General features: G+C 43.7%; 2 protein-coding genes across 2 annotated transcripts; one reads left to right on the top strand and one right to left on the bottom strand.

Moving 5' to 3' along the window:
* The first annotated feature begins 76 nt into the window (after positions 1-76).
* On the top strand, positions 77-24,347 carry LOC144296976 (uncharacterized). The gene is made up of 5 exons (XM_077870397.1): positions 77-214; positions 5,452-5,526; positions 7,394-7,559; positions 22,090-22,169; positions 22,889-24,347. Exons 3-5 carry the CDS (start codon positions 7,463-7,465, stop codon positions 23,159-23,161), a joined length of 450 nt encoding a protein of 149 aa, XP_077726523.1. The 5' UTR covers positions 77-214; positions 5,452-5,526; positions 7,394-7,462; the 3' UTR covers positions 23,162-24,347.
* LOC144296975 (L-lactate dehydrogenase B chain-like) lies at positions 11,764-12,827 on the bottom strand. The gene has a single exon (XM_077870396.1). The coding sequence runs from the start codon at positions 12,780-12,782 to the stop codon at positions 11,964-11,966; it is 819 nt and encodes a 272-aa protein (XP_077726522.1). The 5' UTR covers positions 12,783-12,827; the 3' UTR covers positions 11,764-11,963.
* Positions 24,348-25,311: the final 964 nt, after the last annotated feature.

Here is a 25,311-nt window from a genome sequence, read left to right as displayed (position 1 = left end):
GGCTGGGGCCCCGATCGGCGAGGTCGCGGCCGGGCTGGGGCGCTGCGGGGCCGCTGCGGGGGCGCGGGGTCTGCGGCACGGAGCTCGCCCGGGCGCCGCGCGGGTCCCCGAGTGCGGCTCGCTCGGCCCCGCCGCCCCGCCGCCCCGCCCCCGATGTTATGCTCCCTCCCCCTTTTTGAAAGCAACGATCCTGGTGGATGGAAAGGCAGGAAAGGTGAAGGGTGGTGATGGGGGTGGTGATGGGGGTGATGGGGGAGGAAAGACAAACCCAATTTCCTCCGATCAAACGGTTGGGGGATTGCCTCTTTGGGCGTCTTTGCCCTCGGTGCGTGTGTGTGTGTGTGTGTGTGTGTGTGTGTGTGTGTGCAGGGGGAGGGGGAGTTAATGAAACTCTTAGATTCCTTCCGGCGCGCCTCGCCTCGTTAGGGACCCACCTGGACTCGATCCTATCTCGGGTAGACCTACAGGCCCGGCTGCCTGCGCCCGCGAGCGAGAGGGAGCTGAAGGTTCAGGGTCCAGTGCCTTCCCCTTCCCTTCCCTTCCCTTCCCCTCCCCGACGGCCCTCGCGGCCCCCAGGGTGGGGGGTGCGTGCAAGGACCTCAGCCCACGCCGGTGTCCGGAGCCCGACCCAAGCTAGCAGGGCTCACTTTTTTTTTTTAATCTTAAGTATTTTATTTATTTATTTTTTATATATAGATTTATTTTTTATCGGTGTTCAATTTGCCAACATACAGAATAACACCCAGTGCTCCTCCCGTCCAGTGCCCCCCTCAGTTCCCGCCACCCAGTCACCCCCACCCCCCACCCGCCTCCCCTTCCACCCTCCCACCCTAATTCGTATCCCAGAGTTAGGAGACTACTTAAAGTCGTGTTCATGGGTATGAATTTGGTCGCGATGATCTTTTTTTTTTTTTTTTTTTCCATCGGCCAGCGAACCCTCTCCAGGTTTTCTCTCTGCCCGATTCCCAGGGCCGGGCTCTCGGGCACGTTCTCCCAGGATGGACTGGGGAGTTAGTTCTCCCCCAGACATTTGTGTTGCCTTAGAACCCCTCACCGTGTCCAGTTCCAGATCAGTGGAGTTCGATTTCTTTGTGTGGGGGTACGATTTCCTCCGAGGTTGCAGAGGGCAGGCCCGGCGGCAGCTGCTAACCCCAAAGGGACAGGTGTCTCTGCAAAGCTGGAGCTCTGTCGGTGTGTCCAGCGCTTTCGGCAACCCTCTAGGATACTGTATCATCCCCCCATGTGTCCACCGATTTCAGCAACCCTCTAGGATACTGTATCATCCCCCCAGGAAGATGAGGATGTGTGTGTGTGTGTGTGCGTGTGTGTGTGTGGTGTGTGTGGGGGGGGGGTTGTAAGGACCATTTTTATTCCTTTAAGACAAATCAGAATTTCCAATCTCAGGATTTTTCAGAGCACCGAGTCTCCTCGGTTTTCGCTGGAAGTGAAAGCAAGGGGGCACTCAGCAAAACACAGGGTGGACCAAAGGGGGGAGGTAAGGAAATAACATCTCAAGGCAAAGCGAAGAGGAAACAGAACCAATCTAGGGAAATGTTTCGCCTTGGCGCGGTGCTGCGTGATTCCAAGTCTGACTCACATCCCCGGCGCTGACAGAAACTCTCTCCCTTCTAGACACACAGGCTGAGTTTCTCATTCTCTGAGCACAAGATCACTCAGGAAACAAGGCTGTTGCTTCTGAAATAACGCCCCTGGCCGGTGGTGTTTGTAAGCGATGGCAATCTGAGGGGAAGCCACCTGGGCTGTCTTGCTCCTCAGCATTTTATTGGAGTCAGCCTTTTAAGTTGAGTCTGTTTATCTTGCCATGGTTACAGATGTTTCTGTTCCGCTGTGAACCTTGAGCTCCCATCTAACCTCCAGAACTGCCCAAGAAGGTGGACAACGGTGACTTATTTCCACCCATGGAGGGAGTAAGATCCGTACTTTTTTTTTTTAAATATATTTTTTTTAATTTTTATTTATTTATGATAGTCACACAGAGAGAGAGAGAGAGAGGCACAGAGACATAGGCAGAGGGAGAAGCAGGCTCCATGCACCAGGAGCCCGATATGAGATTCGATCCTGCGTCTCCAGGATCACGCCCTGGGCTAAAGGCAGGCGCTAAACCGCTGCGCCACCCAGGGATCCCAAGATCCGTACTTTTAAGGGGGCAGAGAGTCCACTGTCCCCGTTAGTACAGGTGGGTGTCGATCTGTCTGTTGTCTCCATCAAGACCTTCCAATGGAAGCTGTCTCCCAACAAACTGAATGATGTGGTGGGAGAGACCCCGTGGAGGGTGGAGCAGAGAAGGCATCACTCATAGAGCAGCATCTTCATGAGAAAGTCCTCTTCAGTGGACCAGCAGGCGCTTGTAGCAGGCCGAATTGGTGTGGAGAATTGGTGGAGAGAATACTTACTACAATGCCTGCCCTTGGACCTCCCTGATAATTGGGGAAAATGATACTTTCTTATGATAAGAAACGAATCTGTTATCAGAGGACTTATAACTCTATGATGACGTCACAAAGGTTTTGTTTACTAAGCATCAAACACGTTGGGCGTGGTAGGACACATCCAGTTGTTCCCTCCAGAGACTTATTTCCTCTCTGGACTGGGTGGGCCTGGACTGTGGTCCCAAGGATGTGTGCAGAGATTCACCCTACCCTCCATCCCTTACACACCTGCCCAGTCCCCTCAGTCTGCTCCCCACCCCCCATCCTGGGGCTAGAACAGCCTCTTACTCCAGGGCAGAAGTCCCTCTGGTTGTCTCCCTACCACCCTATACACATTGACAGAGACAGCAACACCCCCCACCCATATTTGTAAATGTGTTCACCAAGGAGGGAAAAAAGTGCACTGGGCAGCGTCTTTTGGATCCAATGTGAGTGTGAATGCTTGGTCTTCAACCAGGACCCTCATAACATCACTTTGGGTGGTGCATGTGATGATTTGCAGTCAGAGAATTCTGAATTCAAATCTCAGCCCCACTGCTCACCAAATGCAGCTCAGGATAATGCAGCTAATCTTGTGATCCTTAGATTCTTCATTTAGAAATGGGAAGAGTAATATCTACCTCCGAAAGATAGATATGGGGAGGATTGAATGCTAGGTGTGCAGAACACTGGGATCTCAAACTTCTAGCCCCCCAGTACTGTGCTACGATAAATTTCTGTTGTTTAAGGCACCCAGGGAAAATCAGTTTTGACCCTATAATGAGGGTCATAGGCTTAACTGTAAGGCATGTTCCCCTGCTAGAAATCCTACAGAGGTTCCCCAGGGCCTTCTAGGTTGAGCACATCCTCCTTGGATTAACCTAAAAGGTCCCTCATATTTGTACTCTCTCTCTCTAGCTTATTTTCCTACCAGTCCCCACCCTTGTTTGCTCTAACCACGTTAAACTGTTTACAGTTCTTCGAAAGCATCGAGCTATTTGTTGCCTCTGTGCTTTGAAAAGACCTAGAATGTTACCCTCTGATAACTGCCCTCTTTCGTAGCTAATTCCTGTTTATCCTTTACAATTCAATTTAGGCATCACCTTTTTGATGGTCCATTGATATGCATATGGTTGTTTTGTCTTCCTAGCATCCATTTCTCCTTCGCAATGCCCCAGATTTTCTTTGGGGAACCACTTTCCCTCATTGTCAGTGCCCATGGTTTCCTTGGAGACTTACCCCTGGACCAGATGACTCAGACCTGGAAAATTAGAGGTCTGGTTGCTCCTGATCAAATGATTGGTCCTGGGATGGGCATGTGATCCAGGTCAGATCCTGGGATTTAGCAGGAGGAACTTTTAGGAATTTCACAACAAGAAATTCAAACAAATGTCTATTAAACATGTATATACCAATGTCCTCTTTGCTGGAAATTCAACAGTCAACCAAAGTCTCTATCCCTATGGATCTTCTTTGAGCCCCTGGATCAAACCCTGCCTGAAAACAAACTATCAGTGAATGTTTCAGATTAAATTGATATTTTGCTGTTGTCTTTTCAGCCAGTTTGGGGTTTAAGTGACTTGCACATTAAAGAATACTAACTGTACGTCCCTTCACCATTTAGATGCTACTTTTCTTTGTTCAACTGTCTACCATTTTATCACATCGTTTGTTTATTTGATTAATTATTCCTAACCCTATTCCAAAAACATTTAAGGCCGCTTAAAATCCAGCAACAAAGACATATACCAAGTTAACTTGAAATTTTAATTTGAAAGTGTGAAATGAGAAACAGAAAGGAGATAGAGTCGTCAAATTAATTCCATAAAGAGTGGGACCCAATTTAGCTTTTAGGTTTCTAGCAGCCAAGAGAACAGGGGTAACATGATTCTTTACAAATTGAAAACATCTCTAAGATAAAACACCCCTTCCAGGAGAAGCACAACGATTGCTAAATCGGTGGAATGAAACACCCACCCGAGGTCATCAGGAAGAAGGTTCTAGACCAATGATGCGCAACATCCTCACCAGCATCCTCACAGAGTACACAGCAGTGCGTTTCTTGGCGCTGTTTCTGAGCGCATCCCTCAATTCACTTTGAGAACACTCACTTTTCAGAAAGGGAAATTTAATTCATTTTACTTGGTGGCGGGCACTTCCCAGAGTGTATGAACATTACAGCAAAATTAGTCGTCCAGGGCGTCCTGGTAGTGCACAACAGGGGCAAGCCACAAGCAGACGTAGGGTCAGTGAAGTCCTCCTGGGACAAGAGGCACCTGAAATGTGAACACACCTAAGGAAAGGTGTGTGTGTGTGCATGTGCGCACGCATGTGCATGCACCCCCGTCCATGTTCAAGCAATTTAGGGAGAGGGGACATGGTGTGTAAAAGTGAGGATGTGAGTGCAGGTATGGTGAATCTAAGAAACCGAAAGACGTCCAGTCTGGCCGCAGTTCGGGGTGCCAGGGGAGAGCGAGGGTGGGGGCCTGGATGAGCCTGGAGAGATGGGCAGAGGCTGGGGCGTGACTAAGCTTTGGTGGGGGACGTTGGTGGGTTCAGTTTTGGATGCCAAGAGAAAGTAACTTTCAGAAGTGACTAAGAAGCAGTCAAGGATACAGGAAGGAGCTCGGGAGAGAGCAGTGTGGATGAATTCAAAAGAAGAGGGCATTTCAAGAACAGAGTGGCATCTATCTACCCTCTTCTGCTAAATTCTGCTAAATTTTAGCCTGCCCAGAACAAACTGTGTTCCATGGACCCCTCAAAGTTCTATCAAACGCCTAGATTAGAGGTTTGCTGGAGGCCCTCAGATATCCTGAGGGATAGGCGTCAGGGGCCTCAAGAAGGTTCCACGGTTCATAGTAGTTCTATAAAGTGCTAATCTGCTTGTCCCTCCAACAATCCTCTGTAAATATGCACCAGGCTTTTGGGAGTTTGGCCAGTAGTGATCTTGAAATTATTATTCCTTGATAATACTTGACCATTCTATGTTGCTCATTTAAAAAGGAATTCTATGTTTTAACAGTCCACTGAGCCCAACGGGTCATCTCTTGTGAAAACTGGCCCAGAACCTGTGCAAGAATTGAAGACCACTTCAAAGGTCAGCGGGAGGAGGAGAATGTGGGGTTACTAGGGTCCACTTCCTTATCACAGCAATCCTGGTAATCTTTGACTTGTTTCTTTTTTTTTTTTTTTAAGATTTTATTTATTTATTTATTCATGAATGACAGAGAGAGAGAGAGAGAGAGAGAGAGAGAGAGAGGCAGAGACACAGGCAGAGGGAGAAGCAGGCTCCATGCAGGGAGCCCGATGTGGGACTTGATCCCTGGTCTCCAGGACCACGCCACCCAGGGATCCCCTGATTTGCTGCTGCTTCTTCTTCTTCTTCTTCTTCTTCTTCTTCTTCTTCTTGGAGAGGGAGAGAGAGAGAGGGAGGAGGGAAGGTCAGAGGGAGAGGGAGAGAGAGAATCCCAAGCAGGCTCCACACCCAGGACAGAGCCCGAGGCGGGGGCTCTATCCCATGACCCCGAGATCATCACCTGAGCTGAAATTAAGTGTCAGACGCCCAACTGACTGAGCCACCCAGGCGCCCTGTTGTCTCTTCTACTAGTCTGCTCCTTGAGGGCAGAGTCCTGCCTAATCTAATGTTGTGACTGCAGCGCCTTGCACGGTGACTGGAACAGAATAGGTGCAGTATACATGAAATGACAAGCGATTACGTGGACCTCAGGAGAGGGGGTGAAGGAAGGAATGAGGTGGGGGTGGATAGGGCTGGTCAGCACATCCCCAAAGCTAGTGTGGCCCACAATCTGAAGGAACTCAGGAACAGATATCTAGGCCGTAGAGACAATGGTAATGGGAAGGCAGGGGGCCACGTTGAAGTGGCAGTTAGGATTTGGGGACAAGGCCTAACCTTCCAGGAAGAGGGAGCTGGAGTTCAAGTGTAGACCAGAGTCCCAGTGGCCAGATTAGAAAGCAGGGTGAAATCCAGTGGTGTCTACACATGGTCGGGAGCATAGCTGCTGCTTGGGGGAGCCCCATAGCAAATCCCCAGCTTTGGGGAACAAGATTAATTGGACCTCTACCGCCAAAATGGAGAGGCTGGGACTGGAGAAGAGATTGGGATTTGCGTGTTTCGGCTCTCTGATTCTGTCTTCCTTGTCTATACTTCGAACCAGACGTTATCAATTTTACATACCTGTGAGTTTGAGAGGGAAAAAGAAGAAAGATAAATGTGCTTCTTGCTCATGGCTTTTAACCCTAGTTTCTTTCAAATCTTCTTTGTGCAAGATAGAGACACTCCCAGCTCATGTCTTCACTTGGACAGCTTATAAAAACTAAAGAGAGTGACATGATGGCTTCTAATGACCTTTCTGGAAATATCTTGAGTTCAATGGTGACTTATTTTCTCTTTTTTCATCTAAAAAGAACTTTGCAGCTTTCACTTGAATCACTGAAGGAGGATTAAAATCAGTCCTCCGCTTCTCAGACTCTAGATCTCAGGCTTCACTACATATTCTCTCCTTTTTTATAAAAAGTAGCAATTCCTGCTTCAGAATGTTGCCTATTCTCTTGGCAGTAGGCTTGAAGATTTCCTATAGATAGCACATGGCGTTCCATAAATATCTTCAAGAATGACCTGCGGTGTCTGAATTAGCTTTCCCCCTCCCTCCTGCTTTGTCTGGGGCAGGAGTTTCCAGATGTCAGAGTTTAAATAATTCCACAACCCCCAACCCAACCCCCGGCTCCCACCCTGAGCCCAGGATTTGTGGGGCATTAAAAATAAAACAAAACTCAAGCAAGCATAAGAAAAAAAATTACATGCTCGATAGTGTGGTTATGGGCTGTAAGCATAAAAAAAGGAACAACTTTCAAATAGAGATTGCTAAACTTACAGTCCATCGTCTTCTGGGGTTTAATAAGATGGGCAATTGTGTAACTGTGCCTACGTGTCATTTCATGAGCAGGAAAAACAAAAACAAAGCGAAACTACTGCCCTGTGCTCACCCACTCTGAACATCCAGATACGGAGTCACATGGTGGGAAGGTGTTGGGAGCAGCCTGGAGCAGCATTCCTGATCTCCTGGGAACTGACTCCCCCACCAGCACCCTGCACCAGGATGTGGTTTTCTGGTGAGTGAGACCCACTGATGGGCCTAGAAATTAGCCTTTTATGTTAGCGTGCTTACCTTGTGACTGGAGCACACTCTCCTCTACATTACTGTCCTAAAGCATTAGCAGAATAATGTGTCACTCATGATGAGATTGAGTGAAATGTATAAAGGAAATTAGTTTACTAACTCCATTAGGTTAAAAGGCAAGTGGGAGACTAAACCAATAATCAAAGGGTAATATTTTAATGTTCAGGGTTAGTTAACTGACAGGGAATTTCTCTTTTAATTTAGCTTTCTGCATTGTGTAATAATGAAGTTTAAGGAGGCTTATAGAGAAACGGAGGAAATCAGGGTGCCAAGCAAATCAACGCACTTAATCCTTTTTATAGAGTTTCAGAGTTACAGCCCACTCTTGCTAAAAAGTACTATTTCAGCCACCGAAGCAGAATAATTCAATATGGGGAAAAGGAAAAAAAAAGAAAGAAAAAAGAAATGCTCCACAGAGAAAGGAGCTGAAAATGAAGTCAAAGAATCAGGCGTCCACTTCCCCAAGTGAACGACGGAGGATGGTGAGATCCCAGCTCAGGCTTCTCGTGGCACTTGAACTTCTGCATTTGTAAGTCGGATGCAATCTTGTCTAATCTGAAGTTAGAGTCTGCCTGTAAGTGCCTGTAGCTGGCTCACTCCCTCATTACATGGGTTAGGATAGGCAGGCAATCCAGTCAGTGGAGCCCAAGACAGGTGTGACCACAGGAGGGTGTTTCCTGCTTTGTTCATCCATTCACCGCTAGAGTCAGGACAAGTGTGTAGGTGACACGTTTAAAGAGGAGAATGGAGGGCTACCTCTGAAAACACAGCCAAAGGAAGAGAAGATCTTGTCCCAGTCATGGCAGGAACACGTTGACACTGTTTCCTCCCTGCAGTTGAGGTGGAGGAGTGTCAGGGAAAAGCTCTTCGTGGGAGCAAAGTCATTGGCGATGGAGCTAAGTCACCTGACTTTTCACAGTGCAGGTGCCCATCCGCGGACCCTGTGACTGGCGTTTGGCAACCTGTTGCTATTGTCACTGCTGTTGACATCATTCTGATTAAGGTCTTGAGGGTTCATAGTGGAGGACTGCATTTTCTTTTCTTTTGCCTCTTAAAATTTGATGCTGAAATGGATTTAAAATGTCCAACAGAAAACCACAGATGACTCACTGATTTATGAGCATCATAAGCCGGGGAAGCTAGCTGTATTATCGTCAGTATTTCTGTGGTTCATCCTCTCCCGTGTCTGCTATGAGTGAGGTTTGCTAACATATGGACTACGTGGTGTCAAGGTTTTTATCATCTCTCCCCCTTATCTGGTACTCTGCATGTCTGCTTTTATAATATTTGGCATGCCCTGTGTGTTTTAAAATTCTGATTAGATTGTTGGCCCTTTGAGGGCAGGGGTCATTCCCAATATCACTTTGCATCCTTTGAATGTACTTGTACTTGAGACTGGGCCTGTGCTCTCTAAATTCAATAAATATGGGTCAGTTACTCATATTTATTAACTATGAAGTTCCACATCCTCAATATACCCTGATGCACAATCATAGTTTTTAGACCTAGGACAGGCTGTTAGTCCAAACGGCTCATTTTATAGAGGAAGAAACTGAGACGAAAGAGAAAAAAAAAATGTGCTCATCCTCACATGGCACAGTGGGGGGTTAGAACTCAGCTGTCAGACTTCTTTTTCCCTTTGTTCCCAGTTGGAGAAACTGGTGTCATTCAGTAAAATTAAGAGATGAGGGGCTGGTCGGTAAAATGAATTAGAGGCATAAATTGTGCGCTTGTAAGTGCTGTTCTCAGTTTTGTGTTTAATAACTATTATGTAAGCATAGTTGAGCACATTCTGCTCAAAACCAGAGGCTAATACGAATGCTTGCCTGCCTTTATGTGAGGTGAGGGGAATGTTCCACTGAGAGTTGCTCCCAGACATGAACCTAGATAGAAAGAAGAGAGTAAGGCAGCAAAGAGCATATCTGCTTGTTTTCTTACCCAAGGCCCATGTTGCTCGGTTTTCCAAGTTTCTTTTTAAGTCCCTAATTCTGGGCCCAATAGTCACTGGGGAAATAAATGCTTTATTTCTTGACTACGATCCAAAAGTGAACTTACAGGATGGCTTTTTTTTTTTCTGTCTGCATCCCCAAATGCTGGCTTCCCTTCCTCCCTCTCTCCCCCTTTTCCTTCTGAGAACATTTATTGATCACCTACTATATGCTGAGCACAACGCTAGGTAGTCAATGGAGAGATGACTCTAGAAAAGATAGTTATCCTACTTTGGAGCTCACAGTTTTATTAAGGAGACAAATGCCCTAAATATTCACTCAACAGTGAGGGAAATGCTCAGAAGGGGCCTCTGGAAAATATTAATGGGAGCAGGAGAGCAGAGGAAGGAACAGCCAATGACACCTGTGAGGGCAGGGGAGTGTTGCCAAGTAAGTGACATTGAGTCTTCATGCAAGAGTTCCCTGGGAGGGGGTTTTTAATGGAAGAGAGATGCCCCTCATCTCTCTTGGATGCCCCTCATCTCTCTTGGGAGGGGGCAGTGTGTGCAGACACAAGCAAACACGAGAGGAAATGGCACGTATAGGAGCCCAGAAGTAGTTCGGCGTGGTAGAAAATAGGCAGTTGTGGGGAGGAGAGTTGACAGTCCAAGCTGGAAGGTAGGATCTGAAGGACCCTGGTGCTGTGCTACGGAGTTTATATTTTAGCTTATGGTAATAGGGAGGAAGGAACCAGCAGAGCAGAAGCTGATGAAACTAATGTCCTTTTCCTTAAAGTAACCCAACTTGCTGAATACAAATAGCACTGCGGTAGAAAAAAAAAAAAAAACACATCTGGGCTCATTTCATTTTCCTATAAAGATGAAAATTAGCTCTTGGAGATAGCTTTCGCTTGTGCAATTATTAGGCTTTTCCAAGTGGTATGCAATAGTACTTTTATAAAGCAAGTCATATTTTTGGTTGATTTAAAATGTATTTTCGATGTTAATGAAAGGGCAAAGGACTGGGAATTATAGGGATGTCGGTTGTGGTTCCAGGTCCACCATCAACTGGGGACAGTCCCAGTCTTCTCCAACCTGTCCTTCCCATTCATCAGGTCAGGGGATGGGAGTGGGAGCTTCCCACGGATCTTTCAGCACTAGGATTGGAGTGTGTGACTTTGTGTATGGGTGTGGGGTGTGTATGGATTTGCATATTTATCTAGACTAATTCCAATAAGAATTGGTAACTTTGAATTTTGCCAAACTTAGTATAAAAATAAACAAACAAAGCCAAAACAATCTAGCGATTTCCACCAAAAACAGGGAAGGGAATAATTGCAGAATAAAGAACAGTCTTCTAAGTTGCGATTGTGCCATCTTACTGAAATTTTATGAACTCTTTTGATAGGTAATACATACATAGGTTTCAAAATTCAAAAGGTAAAACATGTACACAATAAAAACATCTCTCTCTCATGTTTTTTTTTTTTCCTAGCCACCCAGCTTCCCTGCCTGGTGCTATACTTAACTAGCTGCCAGATAAAGTAGGAAGTATGACAATTTGCAAAGTCCTCAAGGGCCACGGTTTAACACAAAAGAAAGGCTTTTTTTTTTTTTTTTTTGAGGAGAATCTTAAGCTCTTAAAGAGATTTGTCAAAAGGATATCTACACAAAGGCTTTTGTGTAAAATAATGGACAATAAACTCAGGAACATCTATGGACAATGTAAAGGAGTTTCTCACTTCTGAGCTATTCATCTGTTTAAGAATTTAAGGAAATGCTTAGCTGAATTTCTACAATTCTATTCCACTAATAAGGCAAGACGACCAGCTTGGAGTGTTTTGAAGGAAGCAGTCACTCCAAATCCCATTTTTTTCTGCCCTCGGGGAATTTTGATTTAACTCCGAATCATGTTTAATCTTAAATAGGACTACAACCTGATTCGGTGCCACGATAATACAGCCCCAAAATGAAGCCCTGTATAACTGAATAGGAAACTCTTTTGGATAAAAGAGTTTACTATTATTCGTTTACATGTGACGTGCATCTGACAAGAGCTGAGTTTGGTTTGACATAATTACTATTTAGCTGTTCCTCTAGACAGTAATCGGTCAACAGGTTCAACTGCTTTTTTATTTTTTTTTTTTTTTTTTTTTTTTTTTTTTTTTTTTTTTTTTTTTTTTTTTTTTTTTTTTTTTTTTTTTAGAAGCACACTACGGTAGGTAATTTTATTTGTTCAAGGCTCATATTGCAAGCATTAAACCAAGCATGGGCTTTGATTCTGTGAGCCCAGATTCACATATTTAGGAAGATAAAAGCAAACTGTGATCCATGTATATGGATGAAAAACTAAAGGCTCACAGTTAATTACATCATGGTTTTAAATTTCTACAGCCTAGAAGCCAGAAGTCACAGATCTTTTAGGTCTTTCTGGATATCCCACAAGGTATCTGCACTTTTCTTGAGCTGGGCAACCTCATCATCCTTCAGCTTCTGATTGATCACACTGGTTAAGCCCCGAGCGTTCAGGATACACGGAAGACTCAGGAAGACTTCGTTCTCAATACCATACATACCCTTCACCATTGTTGACACTGGATGAATCCTGGAGAGATTTTTCAACATGGATTCAATGAGATCAGCCACACTTAATCCAATAGCCCAGTTGGTATATCCTTTTAGCTTGATGACTTCATAGGCACTTTCAACCACCATCTTATGCACTTCCTTCCAATTTTCACTGTCGTTGTCTGTTCCCATTTCTGGATTCAGTTCCTGAAGAGAAACACCTGCCACATTCACTCCACTCCACACAGCCACACTTGAGTCACCATGTTCTCCCAAAATCCATCCATGGCAGCTGCTGGGATGAATGCCAAGTTTTTCAGCCATAAGATAGCGAAATCTAGCAGAATCCAGATTACACCCACTTCCAATCACACGGTGCTTGGGTAGTCCACTTAGTTTCCAGGTAACATATGTAAGAATATCCACTGGGTTGGAAACCACAATTATGATACAATCAGGACTGTACTTGACTATCTGAGGAATAATGAATTTGAAGACATTAACATTCCTTTGCACCAGATTGAGGCGGCTCTCTCCCTCCTGCTGGCGGACTCCTGCAGTCACCACCACAATCTTAGAATTGGCAGTCACAGAGTAATCTTTATCTGCCACAATTTTAGGTGTCTGTAGAAATAAGCTCCCATGCTGTAGATCCATCATTTCTCCTTTGAGTTTATCTTCTAAAACATCCACAAGGGCAAGTTCATCAACTGCTTTTTTAGAGGCCACTTCTGGAATGTAAGAGTGGTACCCTGCAATCAGCATAAAAAGGATCCTTATCTTCTGGTGGCCAAAGTAGGATTGGTTTGGGAACTGGTACCAAGTAGTCCAGGTAAAAGTAGTCCAGGTAAAAGTTAAAATCAGAGGAGGTTATGGTTGACTCCTGTATGGGTTCCTGAAATTGATGTCAGAAAGTGAATCCCGCCAGCTCTGATTTTCAGACTAGTAGGAAAATAAGCACCTTTAAAGAGTATTAAAAGCCTCGGATCAATGCACATCATTGCAATCTGGCCATAAATCATTGCCTGTAGAATGAAGGACTGACATCCGATCAATAATTGCCAGAAAAATTAAATTTTTCATTAAGTGAAACAGAAAGCAATGGTTGAGCAGTTAAACCTAAACCCGGCCTGCCCTTCGGCGGGGGCGGGAGGGGGCATAATAGACTGGGGAGACCCAGGTTTGTTGAGGACAAAGCTGTTTGCATGGAGGTCTGAGGCAATAAGAGAAGAAAAACTGTATCTTATGAAAAAGAGGGTGGGATTCTCTGCTTCCCCATTTCATTGATCTCTAGTTCATGGTGGCTTCTGAACCCACCCTGGCCCTGACGCATATTTCAGCCAAATAGTTAATGACCTGTAAACAAATAAACAGCTGTTCACAGGGGTCCATATATTTAAAAAGCCTTGAGGTGAACCTTTTGTGAAGCAAAGCATCTTTTTCTGTGTGATGCAGAAATGCTTCCTCCAATTTATCTGTTTTATAGGTTAGTGTACTACAGGGCTCTCTAAGCATAAAGGTATCATTTGTAGTTGCAGTCAGAAGAATGCTGATGAGATTTCCAGTTAAATTCCGATAAAATGAGGTCCGATTTCCTCACCGTGGTAGGATGGCCATTAAATTAACGTGCCTAATTCCAACAACCCAGTCTTTAGCTCTGTTCCACGTTAAAGCTCAGCGTTTTAATTGTTTTAAGCGGCAAGGAACCAGATGCTCCTCCTCTCCATCAGAGAAACACACATTCCCACTGCCCCTTATGTTGTCTCCCAGAGATGGGTAAGATCCTCTGTGGGGAAAGCAATGACCTTGGAGAGAGGCTTTCAAGAAGAGGGGTCCTATTGCAGCCAAACTGGGAGGCAGTACAAATGCCAGCGGAGTCTATATTTGTCCGCCCCTGGTCTCTAAACTTCCGAGAATGCAACGTATGGTTGGAATGCTTCATCTTTGTTAAGAGAAGCATTATTCCACAAGGGAAAAATATATGAATAAACAAAGATGAATAGACCATTCTAAAAGGAGTGGTATTTTGATAACTTCTTTTTTTTTTTGATAACTTCTATTGTTTCTCTTGTACTGAAAGAACGTGTTCATTATAAAAATTTTGAAAGACAGAAAAGTCCAAAGAAAATGCATTTTCTGGACTTCCTCCCCCACCCCGAGCATACACCTATTGCAAAAAATTGATCACACTGGACAAGTGAAACTTGCTTTTCAGTTAATATATAATGAACATTTCTTTTTTTTTTAAAGATTTTATTTTTTATTTTATTCATCACACACACACACACACACACACACACACACACACACAGAGGCAGACACAGGCAGAGGGAGAAGCAGGCAGAGGGAGAAGCAGGATCCATGCAGGGAGCCTGATGTGGGTGGGACTCGATCCTGGGACTCCAGGATCATGCCCTGGGCCAAAGGGGCAGGCACTAAACCCCTGAGCCACCCAGGGATCCCCTGAACATTTCTTTATGCTATTTAATATCCTTTTACAACAATTTTTATGGCTCTATGATACATTTATTGGACATCAGCATTAAACATTTTTAAAAATGTTCTTTAGTAGTGATGAGCATTCTTTAGCTAATTCTTTGTTCTCATCCATTGTTTTCTTAGTATAAAATTTATAAAAGGATTTCTGTTTTCTAAAACTGTATTAGTCCAAAGTGAAGGAAAGAAGACTAGCCGAGGCCGGACTGTTTGTTAGGCATGAATATCAGGAGCAGCACAGTATAATATTTTAAGAGCCTGGGATCTACAGTCAGAGTGCCCTCATTTAAACTTCAGTTCTAATTTATATTCTCTGTTTCCTGTAAAATGAGGACAATAATGGCACTTGTGTTCTGGGGTTGCTGGGTGATACAGATGAGTTAATATAGCAACATATCTGATCACTTTTGTATTTTCCTCTCTTGGTTCCATGAGCAGCTCAGGTAAGTGGGCATTATTGTGACCAAATTACAGAGGAGGAAGCAGATGCCCACAAACAAGAAGTAACTTGGCCAAAGTGGCCAAGGTCAGATTCTGTGTCCCCAGCTCCAAAAATGCATTCTTTCCCCTTTTATACTGCAAGTATTAATTTAATCTGTGTAGAGACCCAAATGAACATTTAGCTGTATGAGTACAATGTTTTAGTCTCATTTCAGATCTTGCTGAAGTATTGCTTCCTGGGAAAGGAGCATCTGCTTATTATTATATCTCTCTGTGTTTCTTTCCTGGCACTTGTGACTACTTTCATTATCTTTTAAACGTACTTCCTATTTATTGTCTCTCTTACTAGAATGCATGTTCCTTGAGGGGACAGCTGGGTCTTTTCAATGATTTAGCACTAAGTCTGGCATCTAAAATACTTTTGTTAAATAAATAAATCTTACCATTCAGTTATGTACATAGCCTAAATTACCAGATAATTGCTAAATTATCTGTTATTGCTTACGCAATAAAGGTTATCTGTATGTATCCGTTCACCTAGATAATGGCCAACTTTTCCTTTCACTTTTTTTCTGAAAGCACCCTTGATTTTTAGATTAAAAAAGTAACCACACAATACATACAGTGGTCATATTTTAAGATGCATAGGTAGGTATATACAACTCATTATTGCCAGTTGTTGAATATAGTCTTCTGCTTTCAGATAATACTTTTGAGAAATCTCCAAACAGGTAAAAGGCTCAAATATGAATAAATTTCTAGAAAAACTCATTTTTTAAAGCCCAGAGCTCTGCTTGCCCAGTATATGCTGTGTAGATAGGCAGAGCTACCTTGACTGAGTTGGCTGACTGATCCATCTAAACAACTGGATAATTCCATTGAAAAGAAAAGCAAAAGTGTGTTCCCATTCTTTTACCTTGTCTGATTTGCTGTATTAGCTTTTCTTCCTTTATCTCTTTAAGAATTCCCATTTATCTTTCAAGTCTCCGTGTATCTATTCTGTCCAAAGTCTTATTTCTCTTTTGCCCTGGGAAGGATTTGGCTCTCCATTCATTGTGCTTCCATTATACCTTGTATATAAATATGATTATGGCTCTGAAGACGTTATTGTATGTTATATTGCAGTTATTTTTTTGACCCATAGTCTCATGTGGACTGAGATTCTTCAGGACAGTGATCAGAGCTTGCATTCCCATTGCCTAGATCATTATTTAGCATTTGTAGTTTCTGCTGAATGAATGCGTGAACTATTTTGTGAGGATGTGTACTTCAATTCTGTTTGGTGAGCAACAAGGAGCCAAGGGAGATTTTTAGTTATTTTTATTTTTTCTCCAGCTTTAAAAAGATATAATTGACATATAACATATAAGGTTAAGGTATACAGTTTATTGGTTTGATATACTCATATATCACAAAATGATTACTACCATCCGAGGAAGATTTTTAATTAAGGGAACAGCAGGATCCAGTTTATGGTTTAGGATTACTTGTTTGACTATACTTTAGTTCCACATTCAGGCTCCTAGACAGGTGCTTAATTGCTAAAATTTACTCTTTCTATTTCACACATTTCATTTGTGGATAAAATTTTGTTTTATCTTTTGGTCATCCTGGAACCTGGTCATTCTCTCTGAAGATGTAATTTATCCTTATCTGCTCCACTTTCTTTGTATGTAGAGTGGTGCTTTATCTTGATATTTGGTACTTTAGTGATCAGAGAATGTCATTTTTTCCCAACATTTGAGAATGGAGTGTAGGTGGAAAATATGTCACACACTGCTCAGTGAGGTTAGGAGTGTTAGGCAGGATTGCAAGTTTCAAGGGGATTCCAGTTAGGACTACTGCTTCTTTCTTTCTTTCTTTCTTTCTTTCTTTCTTTCTTTCTTTCTTTCTTTCTTTCTTTCTTTTTCTTTCTTTCTTCCTTCCTTCCTTCCTTCCTTCCTTTTTTTTTTTTAAAGATTTTATTTATTTATTCATGAGAGACACACAGAGAGAAGCAGAGATATAGGCAGAGGGAGAAGCAGGCTCCCTGCGGGGATTCCAATGCAGAACTCAATCCCAGACCCTAGGATCACAACCTGAGCCAAAAGCAGACTTTTAACTACTGAGCCACCCAAGTGACCCTGCATATTGTTTCTATCACAGTTTTCCCTCCACCCACTGAAAGCCCCTTAAGATTGCTGTCTATGTCTTATTTATTTATTTATTTATTTATTTATTTATTTATTTATTTATTTTCTGTGTCTTTCTTATTCATCGTCACATCCCCAGCATCTAGTACAGTGCCTGGGACATAGTACGGATGCCAGTTTTTCAGTTTTTGTTTTTTGAAAAGGTATCAGATAAATCAGCAAAAGCCTGACTGATAAAAGGACTAAAGTTTCTCAGATATAGAGTCCATTTGCATTTTGGTAACACTGATATTCCCCAGAGAGGGAAGATGACAGAAGCCAAAGTCTAGTAGGTATATAACAAGGGCCCACAGCTGATACTCCTTTGGAAGATAAAGTGATTCTAGGGTCTTTGGAAAACTTTTTTTTTTTTTTTTAATTCATGAGAAACACAGAGAGGCAGAGACACAGGCAGAGGGAGAAGCAGGCTCCATGCAGGGAGCCCGACGTGGGACTCGATCCCGGGACTCCAGGATCATGCCCTGGGTTGAAGGCAGATGCTCGACCACTGAGCCACCCAGGTGTTCTGGGTCTTTGGAAAACTTTTGAGCAAGAAGTCAGGTAAGCCCATAAAGCTCATCTTCCTTTGCCGGGAGCTCACAAACTCTAACATATGTCTTTCATTACCAAGGTGACTAGTAATGTCACCTATGGACTTTTGCTTTGGAAATGAAAGTCAGCAACATCATTCCTTTACTTGAAACGGGCTCATGCTTGCCCTGTCTCCACTGATTCTCCTTGCTTCCACTCCCATCCTCTCAAAGAACACTTGCTGTACAACTGAAGCTTCTAAGAGGGGAGAAGAGAAGCACTGAGGGAAGGTTCTGTTACTCCTGCCAACCTCAGGGGGATGCGTGTCTGCTGGGACAGAGAAAGCAGGTGACACTGCAGCGTCCCTGAGTCCTGGGGACCTGCCCAAAGCTAAGCTCTTCCTACTGTTTGCTGGTTGCCAGCTTCTTGTTCAATTGCTCTAATATTAGATGCTGGCATTCTGGGACAGAACTATGTTTACGAGACATTAAGCATTCAGTTTTAGATTGCGTGTTAGTGCCCAAGACATTCTAAGGCCGCTCGTAACTTAAAAAAAAGTCCTACCCACAAGGCCCTATCCCTTTATGCAATAGGGGTCAGGTCTTTGCATTTAAGTCTGAAATGATCTCCTAGGCACTGTTAATACGAGGCGACAGCCTTGTGCTGCACGTTGCACTGTCCACCTTTGCAAAGACACTTGATTTTCTCAGCATCTCGTTTATATTTAGGAGTGTCCATTACTGTGGTGATATGTGACAGCCCCACAGGAACTTAAACACCCAGAGCCCTGGATTCTGGGCCTGGGAGCTGTTCGATGGTGGGGGCTGTCCTGACTGAGAGCCCAGGGTCCAGCCTCTGTAGCTTCAGGCTGGCTGACATGGACTGAGGTGAAGCCTCAATAAAATCTTCAAAAAAAAATTTAAACAAAATAATCAGAATTTCTTAGATTTCTATATCAAATCTAATTCGGTGGGATCATTTTCTTGGGGATTTTTATTTATTTTATTTATTTTAAAGATTTATTTATTTATTCATGAGAGACAGAGAGGGAGAGAGAGAGGCAGAAACATAGGCAGAGGGAGAAGCAGGCTCCCTGTGGAGAGCCCAATGTGGGACTTGGTCCTGGGTCTCCAGGATCATGACCTGAGCTGAAGGCAGAAGCTCAACTGCTGAGCCACCTGAGCTGCCCCCTTCTTGGGGATTTTTAAAAAAATATTTAATTTATTTATTGGAGAGAGAGAGTGAGAGCCAGAGAGATCACAGAGGGAGAGGGAGAAGGAAACTCACTGCTGAGCAGAGAGCCCGATGCAGGGGCTGGATCCCAAGACCCCAGGATCATGATCTGAGCTGAAGGCAGATGCTTAACCGACTGAGCCACCCGGGCGCACCAGGGATTTTTGAGAAGAGATGAGAAGTGCTTCCTTATGGGTCATACAAGTTACACATTTAGTCTTTCGATTGTATCAGGGTTTCATGTGGCTTACACTTCTGTATGCTCCATCACAGATATATTTTTCTTTTTCTTTTTTAAGATTTTATTTATTTATTCATGAGAGGTAGAGAGAAAGAGAGAGAGAGAGAGAGGGGCAGAGACACAGGCAGAGGGAGAAGCAGGCTCCGTGCAGGGAGCCCGACGTGGGACTCGATCCCGGGTCTCCAGGATCACTCCCTGGGCCAAAGGCAGGTGCTAAACCGCTGAGCCACCCAGGGATCCCCACAAATATATTTTTCTAATGCTAAAATATCAGTTTCTCTTTCCTGTCACTCCAACCCCGTTTCCTGGTTAGTTTTCCTGGTTCAGTCCCCAGGTGGTGACTATCTTATGTCTGCCCACAGCACATCACCACTCAGTCACCCCTTCTGAAAGGTGTGCCCCCCCAAAGCTCTACGATGATGTGACCCTGCCTTTCCGGGCCTTCGCCGATTAGGTCAAGGGTGTGCAGTGGGCCAATTTGAATGCTTTCTGTGGGATTCCAAGGAAGAATCTTCCAGAGAAACTGGAAATTTAATATTTGAACTTGGGAGCTATCAGTGTACATTTTATTTTCATCCAATGGACAAAGCACCATGTTAAGAAAGATGAAGCAGAAGAGGAGAGGTGGACAAATTCTTGACCCCTTTTCCATTTCTGTTCAGTCTTAGGCCTGGCCACATTCCTATCCTTGGGTTGTATGAATCACCCCTGTATCTTAATGCTAAATCTCTCACTGCTTCTTCTCTTTCCTTTTTTTCCTTTCTTTTTTTGGCCAGAGCAAGTGTGAGGCTTTCTTCTGTTGTTTCTAACCAAAAGAATCTCAACTATTCCACATTTACTGAGCCAGTATTCAGTTGCCATTGCCACTACTCCATGGAACAAAGATAGAGGAAAGGAGAAACATGTAAACAAATAATTCATCATCAAGGTAGGAAATGGGGGGTTTTCTTCTCTTTTTTCATTCATAGTCACAGACTCTCTCCTTGAGGGAAATTTTGTGGTATGTGTGAGAGGTTGGAGATCAAAGCCCATGACAACAAATAGCAAAGAGCATGATGTAGCTACAATCAGGAAAGAAATAAGGTTTTGAAAAACAGAGTCCAAGTCTGAAATTTCATATATGTGGAATGTGTGCCCAACAGAAAGATCCTGGCTCTCTTGGGCAGATCAAATGTTAAATCTTGGACCCCTCCATAGGACAAATACCATTGGTAGGAGCCAGGAATGATTTGATTTTCAAGGACCTGTTAGGATCTTTTAACATTTGCATATTGTCATTTTATTTGCTTCGCGTGGGGAAAGTGAGAGGTTCTTGCAAGTCCTTTGATAATCAGCACTGCCTTTTCTCCACTTTGACATAGATAATTCACATCCCAATTATGATGTGAATTCAAATACGATTATTATTCAAACATAAATGGTCTTGTATTTTCATTACTAGAAAATAACTTTCTACTTGATAGAGCCAAGTTATGGAAAAGTCAGCATTGTCTGTTTTTCATAAAGCACATTCTTTCTCTGCTTCGTGCCAAAATTCTGTCTCAGTTGAAGATAAAGTGGAAAAATCTTCATTGTGGTTGATGTATAGCTTTTTATGAGAAGGAATATATTATGATTCTAACTCTATCCTTTGACCTTCTGTTCTGACTTAAGGTTACATGAGAAGAATATTTAAAAATCAGAGAGAGTCTTAAGAGTATGGATATAAAGAATAAATGTTAGAGAATTTCTTATTTAGACATTAAAATATATTTTTTTAAAAAATAAGGAGATTAAAGGAAAATCTTCCATAGGATAGTTTTTAGTTTCACTTGGGAAGATCAAGACACAAAAAAGTAATTCACACATTATATCAGGCAGAGGTGCAAATTTCCTCCCCTACTAACTCCATTAAAAATGTTATCTCCTACAAGTGTCTGTTGGGGAAATTTAATTTCAGATCTTGAATATTTAAATATTATGTACGCAAGACCAGGATATAGGTGTTTCTATCACTAATCCAGTTTTATGTTCCAATGTTAACTAGTTGGATTTGAGTCGATCATCTTCTGGTTTTTTATCATCCTTCCCAACCTGAAATGAGCAAATGTTTCATGGATTTTTTTCCTTCTCGGTTTGGTTTTCCCCTGTTACACATTTTGCCAGATGGCTGAGTTTCATTTAGAGAAGAATTTTCCATAATAACATATCACTTGGTGCTCATGGCCAATGGTCCCACTCCCCCCTGCCATCTGCAGGAACCATGGAATGGAGTAAAGTGGCAAATGAGACAGGCTTGGTAGAGCCTGGAGGAGGGGGAGGGAGAGGGGAAGGTCCGAGAGGGAGGAGGGGGGGTGAGGGGGAGGAGGAGAAAAGATACACCAGAAGAGGGGAGACTTGGATGCCAAAGATTTGAAGGAAAAGCCTATTATAGCAAGAGCTTGGGGGTGAGTGTGTGTGTGTGTGTGTGTGTGAGAGAGAGAGAGAGAGACAGAGACAGAGACACAGAGAGAGACAGAGAGGAGAGAGGGAACCACAGGCACATGCTTAGGAAGAATTGTGTGTGTAAGTATTTTGGAGTGTGTAGCTAGAGGGCATTTTGACAGATGTGGAACATGTGCGGCACAATGTTTGGAGGAGGGGAGCACTAGGGGAGAAAGGAGCATTGCTGAGCTGCACAAAGAGATGAGGCCAAGATCCTGGGTGTGCAAGTGAGGGCTTGGTAAGGAAAACGGTATTAAGAAGGTAGAAGAAACTCACGTTGTGCCATTAGCTGCGTTTGCCGAATTTCAGTTATTCTGACAAAAAATAGAAAATTTTACCCAGGGGGTTTGTAATTGAAAAAAAAATATTCCATGTCTCTTGGCATCTGCAGACTGGGTAACCAACACACGAAATCTAAAGAAGGGGCTTGCTTCTGGGACCAGAACCTTCACTCTGCCTGGTACAAAACAGGTAACTTGTAAAAAACGGATTGGAGTCGTGAAAACTAACTTTTGGGCTTAGCGACTTTCAGCGGATTACTTTCAGCAAACATAACCTCTTTGGGCTTCCGTTTCCTCAATTAAAAAAATAAAGCAGTTGGTTGAGATAAGTGTTTACCAAATAGTTCTCTACAATTCTTCCTAGAACGAGCCTCCCCCTCACTTCCAGGATTCAGGCAGAGCTGTTAGAGCTTTTTCTGTTTATATCTTAGTCTTTGAAGAATATATTCTGATTAAAAGAAAAAAAAAAAAAAGAGATGTATTAGATTGGATTCTTAAGTTCCCTGCAAGCTCTGTTAACCTAAATATGTGTGCATTGGGGTTGACACGAACCCATATGATGCATTAAATCAGCCAACAAATATTTACTGAGCACCTGCTATACAGTAGGCGGAGTTTTAGGCATTGAACATAAAGCAGTAAAGGAGACCAAGTCCTTATGCTCAAAGAGCTTACCCTCTAGTTGAAGAAAAGATGATAACGTGATTACAGCGGGTGCTTAGTAATAGTAACACAGACAAGGGCACAAAGAGCAATGGGGGGTCTTCCTAGGAATGACATCTGAACAGTCACCAGATGAAAATAGGAGAAAGATCAGGGAAAGGATCTGGGAAAGAACATTCCAGGTGGAGAGAATATCGTGTAAAGGACCTTGGCGGATACAAACCTGCAAATTTACTTTCCTCACAGGAGCAGATCTTGGTCTCCAGATTCCAGGCTCCAGTGAGGAAGGACACACTTGGTTTTACAGATGAAAGGCCCTGGGATCTCTTCTGCTTTCAGCAAGGCCTTGTGTTCGAGGCTCCCCCTTACCCTCCTGGGGGTGGGCGAGGGGCTCACCCCACCTCACCTGCACAGCGAGGTGCTTGCTGGCCACAGACTGTGTGTCTGGTCCTCATGAAATGTCTTATCCTGCCCTGTACCTGTGTATCAGCCTCTCATGTGCTGGGGGTAACGCAGTGAGTGGGCCCCGATACTGCTTTTTCCTTCTGTGCTTTAATCTGGTCACCACTGCTGATGACCACCGGCCTTACCACTGCCTCTGGTCCCCAAGACCCCACGGCCAGCAGCCTTGGTCTCTCTGTTCAGACCCCAGATCTCCTTGGTCCTATCAGCTCTGCTGTGGCATGGAGCCCTTGGGGGCTTCTCTTGTTCCATGGGGCATGGGGCAAGAGGAGTGAGAAGAGCCCAGACTCAGCCTCAGAGCTTGGGTCTGCATTCTGGTTCCGCAGAGCCGGATGACCTTGAATGTCTTTGGGTTTTCATCTTTGTTTCAGTTGGTCAACGGTAAAATGGGGGATGATCAGGTTATGGCTGTTGTCAGGTATAAACAGGCTAATATGATGCATGCAAAATGCTTTTAAAAGTGCAGGCTACGTACACCGGGTACAGTTTTGGTTTATAAGACAATCCTAGAAACTGCCCTTGGCTCCTTGCTCTCAATGTCTTTCAGCCAACAGAACCCCCCCACACTTTTCTGAGAGGTTCCCCAGACGAGGCTGTAGGAAGTAAGGACTGAGCTGCTATGATTTAGGCTTCCCTCAACCAAATGGGACCCTTTTTTAGAATTTAACATCTGATCAAAAATAGTTTGTACTCAACTGAACATTTTCACATGCCTTGTTTTATTGAACCCTCAAGGTAACATTGTGAAGTTTGAATTATTAACCCCATATTCTACACGAGGCTAAGAGAGGTTGTGACTTGATCTCACACGTAATCAGTGGCCCAATTCAGGCTTTTTTAGAAAAAAGATTTTTGCTTCCAGCCATCAGAGTGCTGGTCAGTACACCTCAGCTGTCTTTAAGAAAATCTTTGCATAAACCTACAGGTCAGAATATCAGGCAGATGAACTGGCAAAATCGAAATATAAGAATAACCTGTTTTATAAAATTCTTGCTTCTTTGTTTTTCCGCATCGCTTTTCATGTCATTACTTACCCTTGTCCCCAGTCCTTGCAATGTCAGGAGTGAAAGTGGAGTAAGAGGTGTAACTTTGAATTGTTTTAGTACTTTTGTGTTTTCTCTGAAACATCGTTTAAGTAAGGCTCATTTTTTAGACTTCGTGGAGGAACTCCCTCTTCCCTTTTTATTTAAACGTAAAATTGCAAAATAAAGTCACTAAATCAGCTTACTGATTATTCATCGGAGACCTGTGGCATGTGATATCAATTATTCATCTAACTATAAGAGAATGGGCTACACAAAAAATAAAATACCTTAGCTTTCATACCACCCGTTCCTTTTCAAATGACAATGTTTACAATTAAACCACATTGACATTAAAATGTGAACGGACTGCTTGCTGCTCAGAGCTACCATTGGCACAAAGTGTACGTGTGCAGCGTCCTGGCCACAGATGGGGACGGCCAACATGGCCACATTTGTTCTCTTTTCTTGTCGCCACCACTCCCGTCAAAACCCCAGGATAGGGATCCCTGGGTGGCGCAGTGGTTTGGCGCCTGCCTTTGGCCCAGGGCGCGATCCTGGAGACCCGGGATCGAATCCCACGTCGGGCTCCCGGTGCATGGAACCTGCTTCTCCCTCTGCCTATGTCTCTGCCTCTCTCTCTCTCTCTGTGTGACTATCACAAATAAATAAATAAAAAAAAAAATTAAAAAAAAAAAAAAACCCCAGGATATTTCAGGAATTACGATCCTTTCTCTTTTTCTTCAAAGATCACGTACGTTAGTATGTAGTATCTTCCAATGGCATAGCTGATTGTTCAAAGTCGTTTCTAGGAGAACACATTAAATTTGTAACACACTTTTGGAGGTCAAGCCCAGCCTCGTCTTGCGTGAGAATTTTTGGAGGGCTTAGTTTCTCAAGACCAGTATCTGAGTTTTGTTTCATACGAGAAGGCTGCTCGTCCTTTGGAGAATAGGGCCTTGGCCGGGACTGTGTAGCTGGCGTTAGAGAGCCTCAGTGGAACCGTCTGTGGGGCGAGACCCTGGAGCATCCCCCTTGCTGTGCCCGCAGCCAGGGCCCTGTGTACCTGCTGTTCACACGTTGCACTAACCTGTTGGCTTCTACGAGTGGTGGATCCCGCTGCCGTCCTCTGTGGTATCTAGGTCCACACTGCAATCACACAGGCCGAGATCTGGCCAAAGGGCT

Source organism: Canis aureus, chromosome 25, assembly GCF_053574225.1.
Source record: "Canis aureus isolate CA01 chromosome 25, VMU_Caureus_v.1.0, whole genome shotgun sequence".
Classification (NCBI taxonomy): Eukaryota; Metazoa; Chordata; class Mammalia; order Carnivora; family Canidae; genus Canis; species Canis aureus.
The sequence above is the reverse complement of the archived record's forward strand: the minus strand, read 5'-3'. Positions and strand labels throughout refer to the sequence as shown.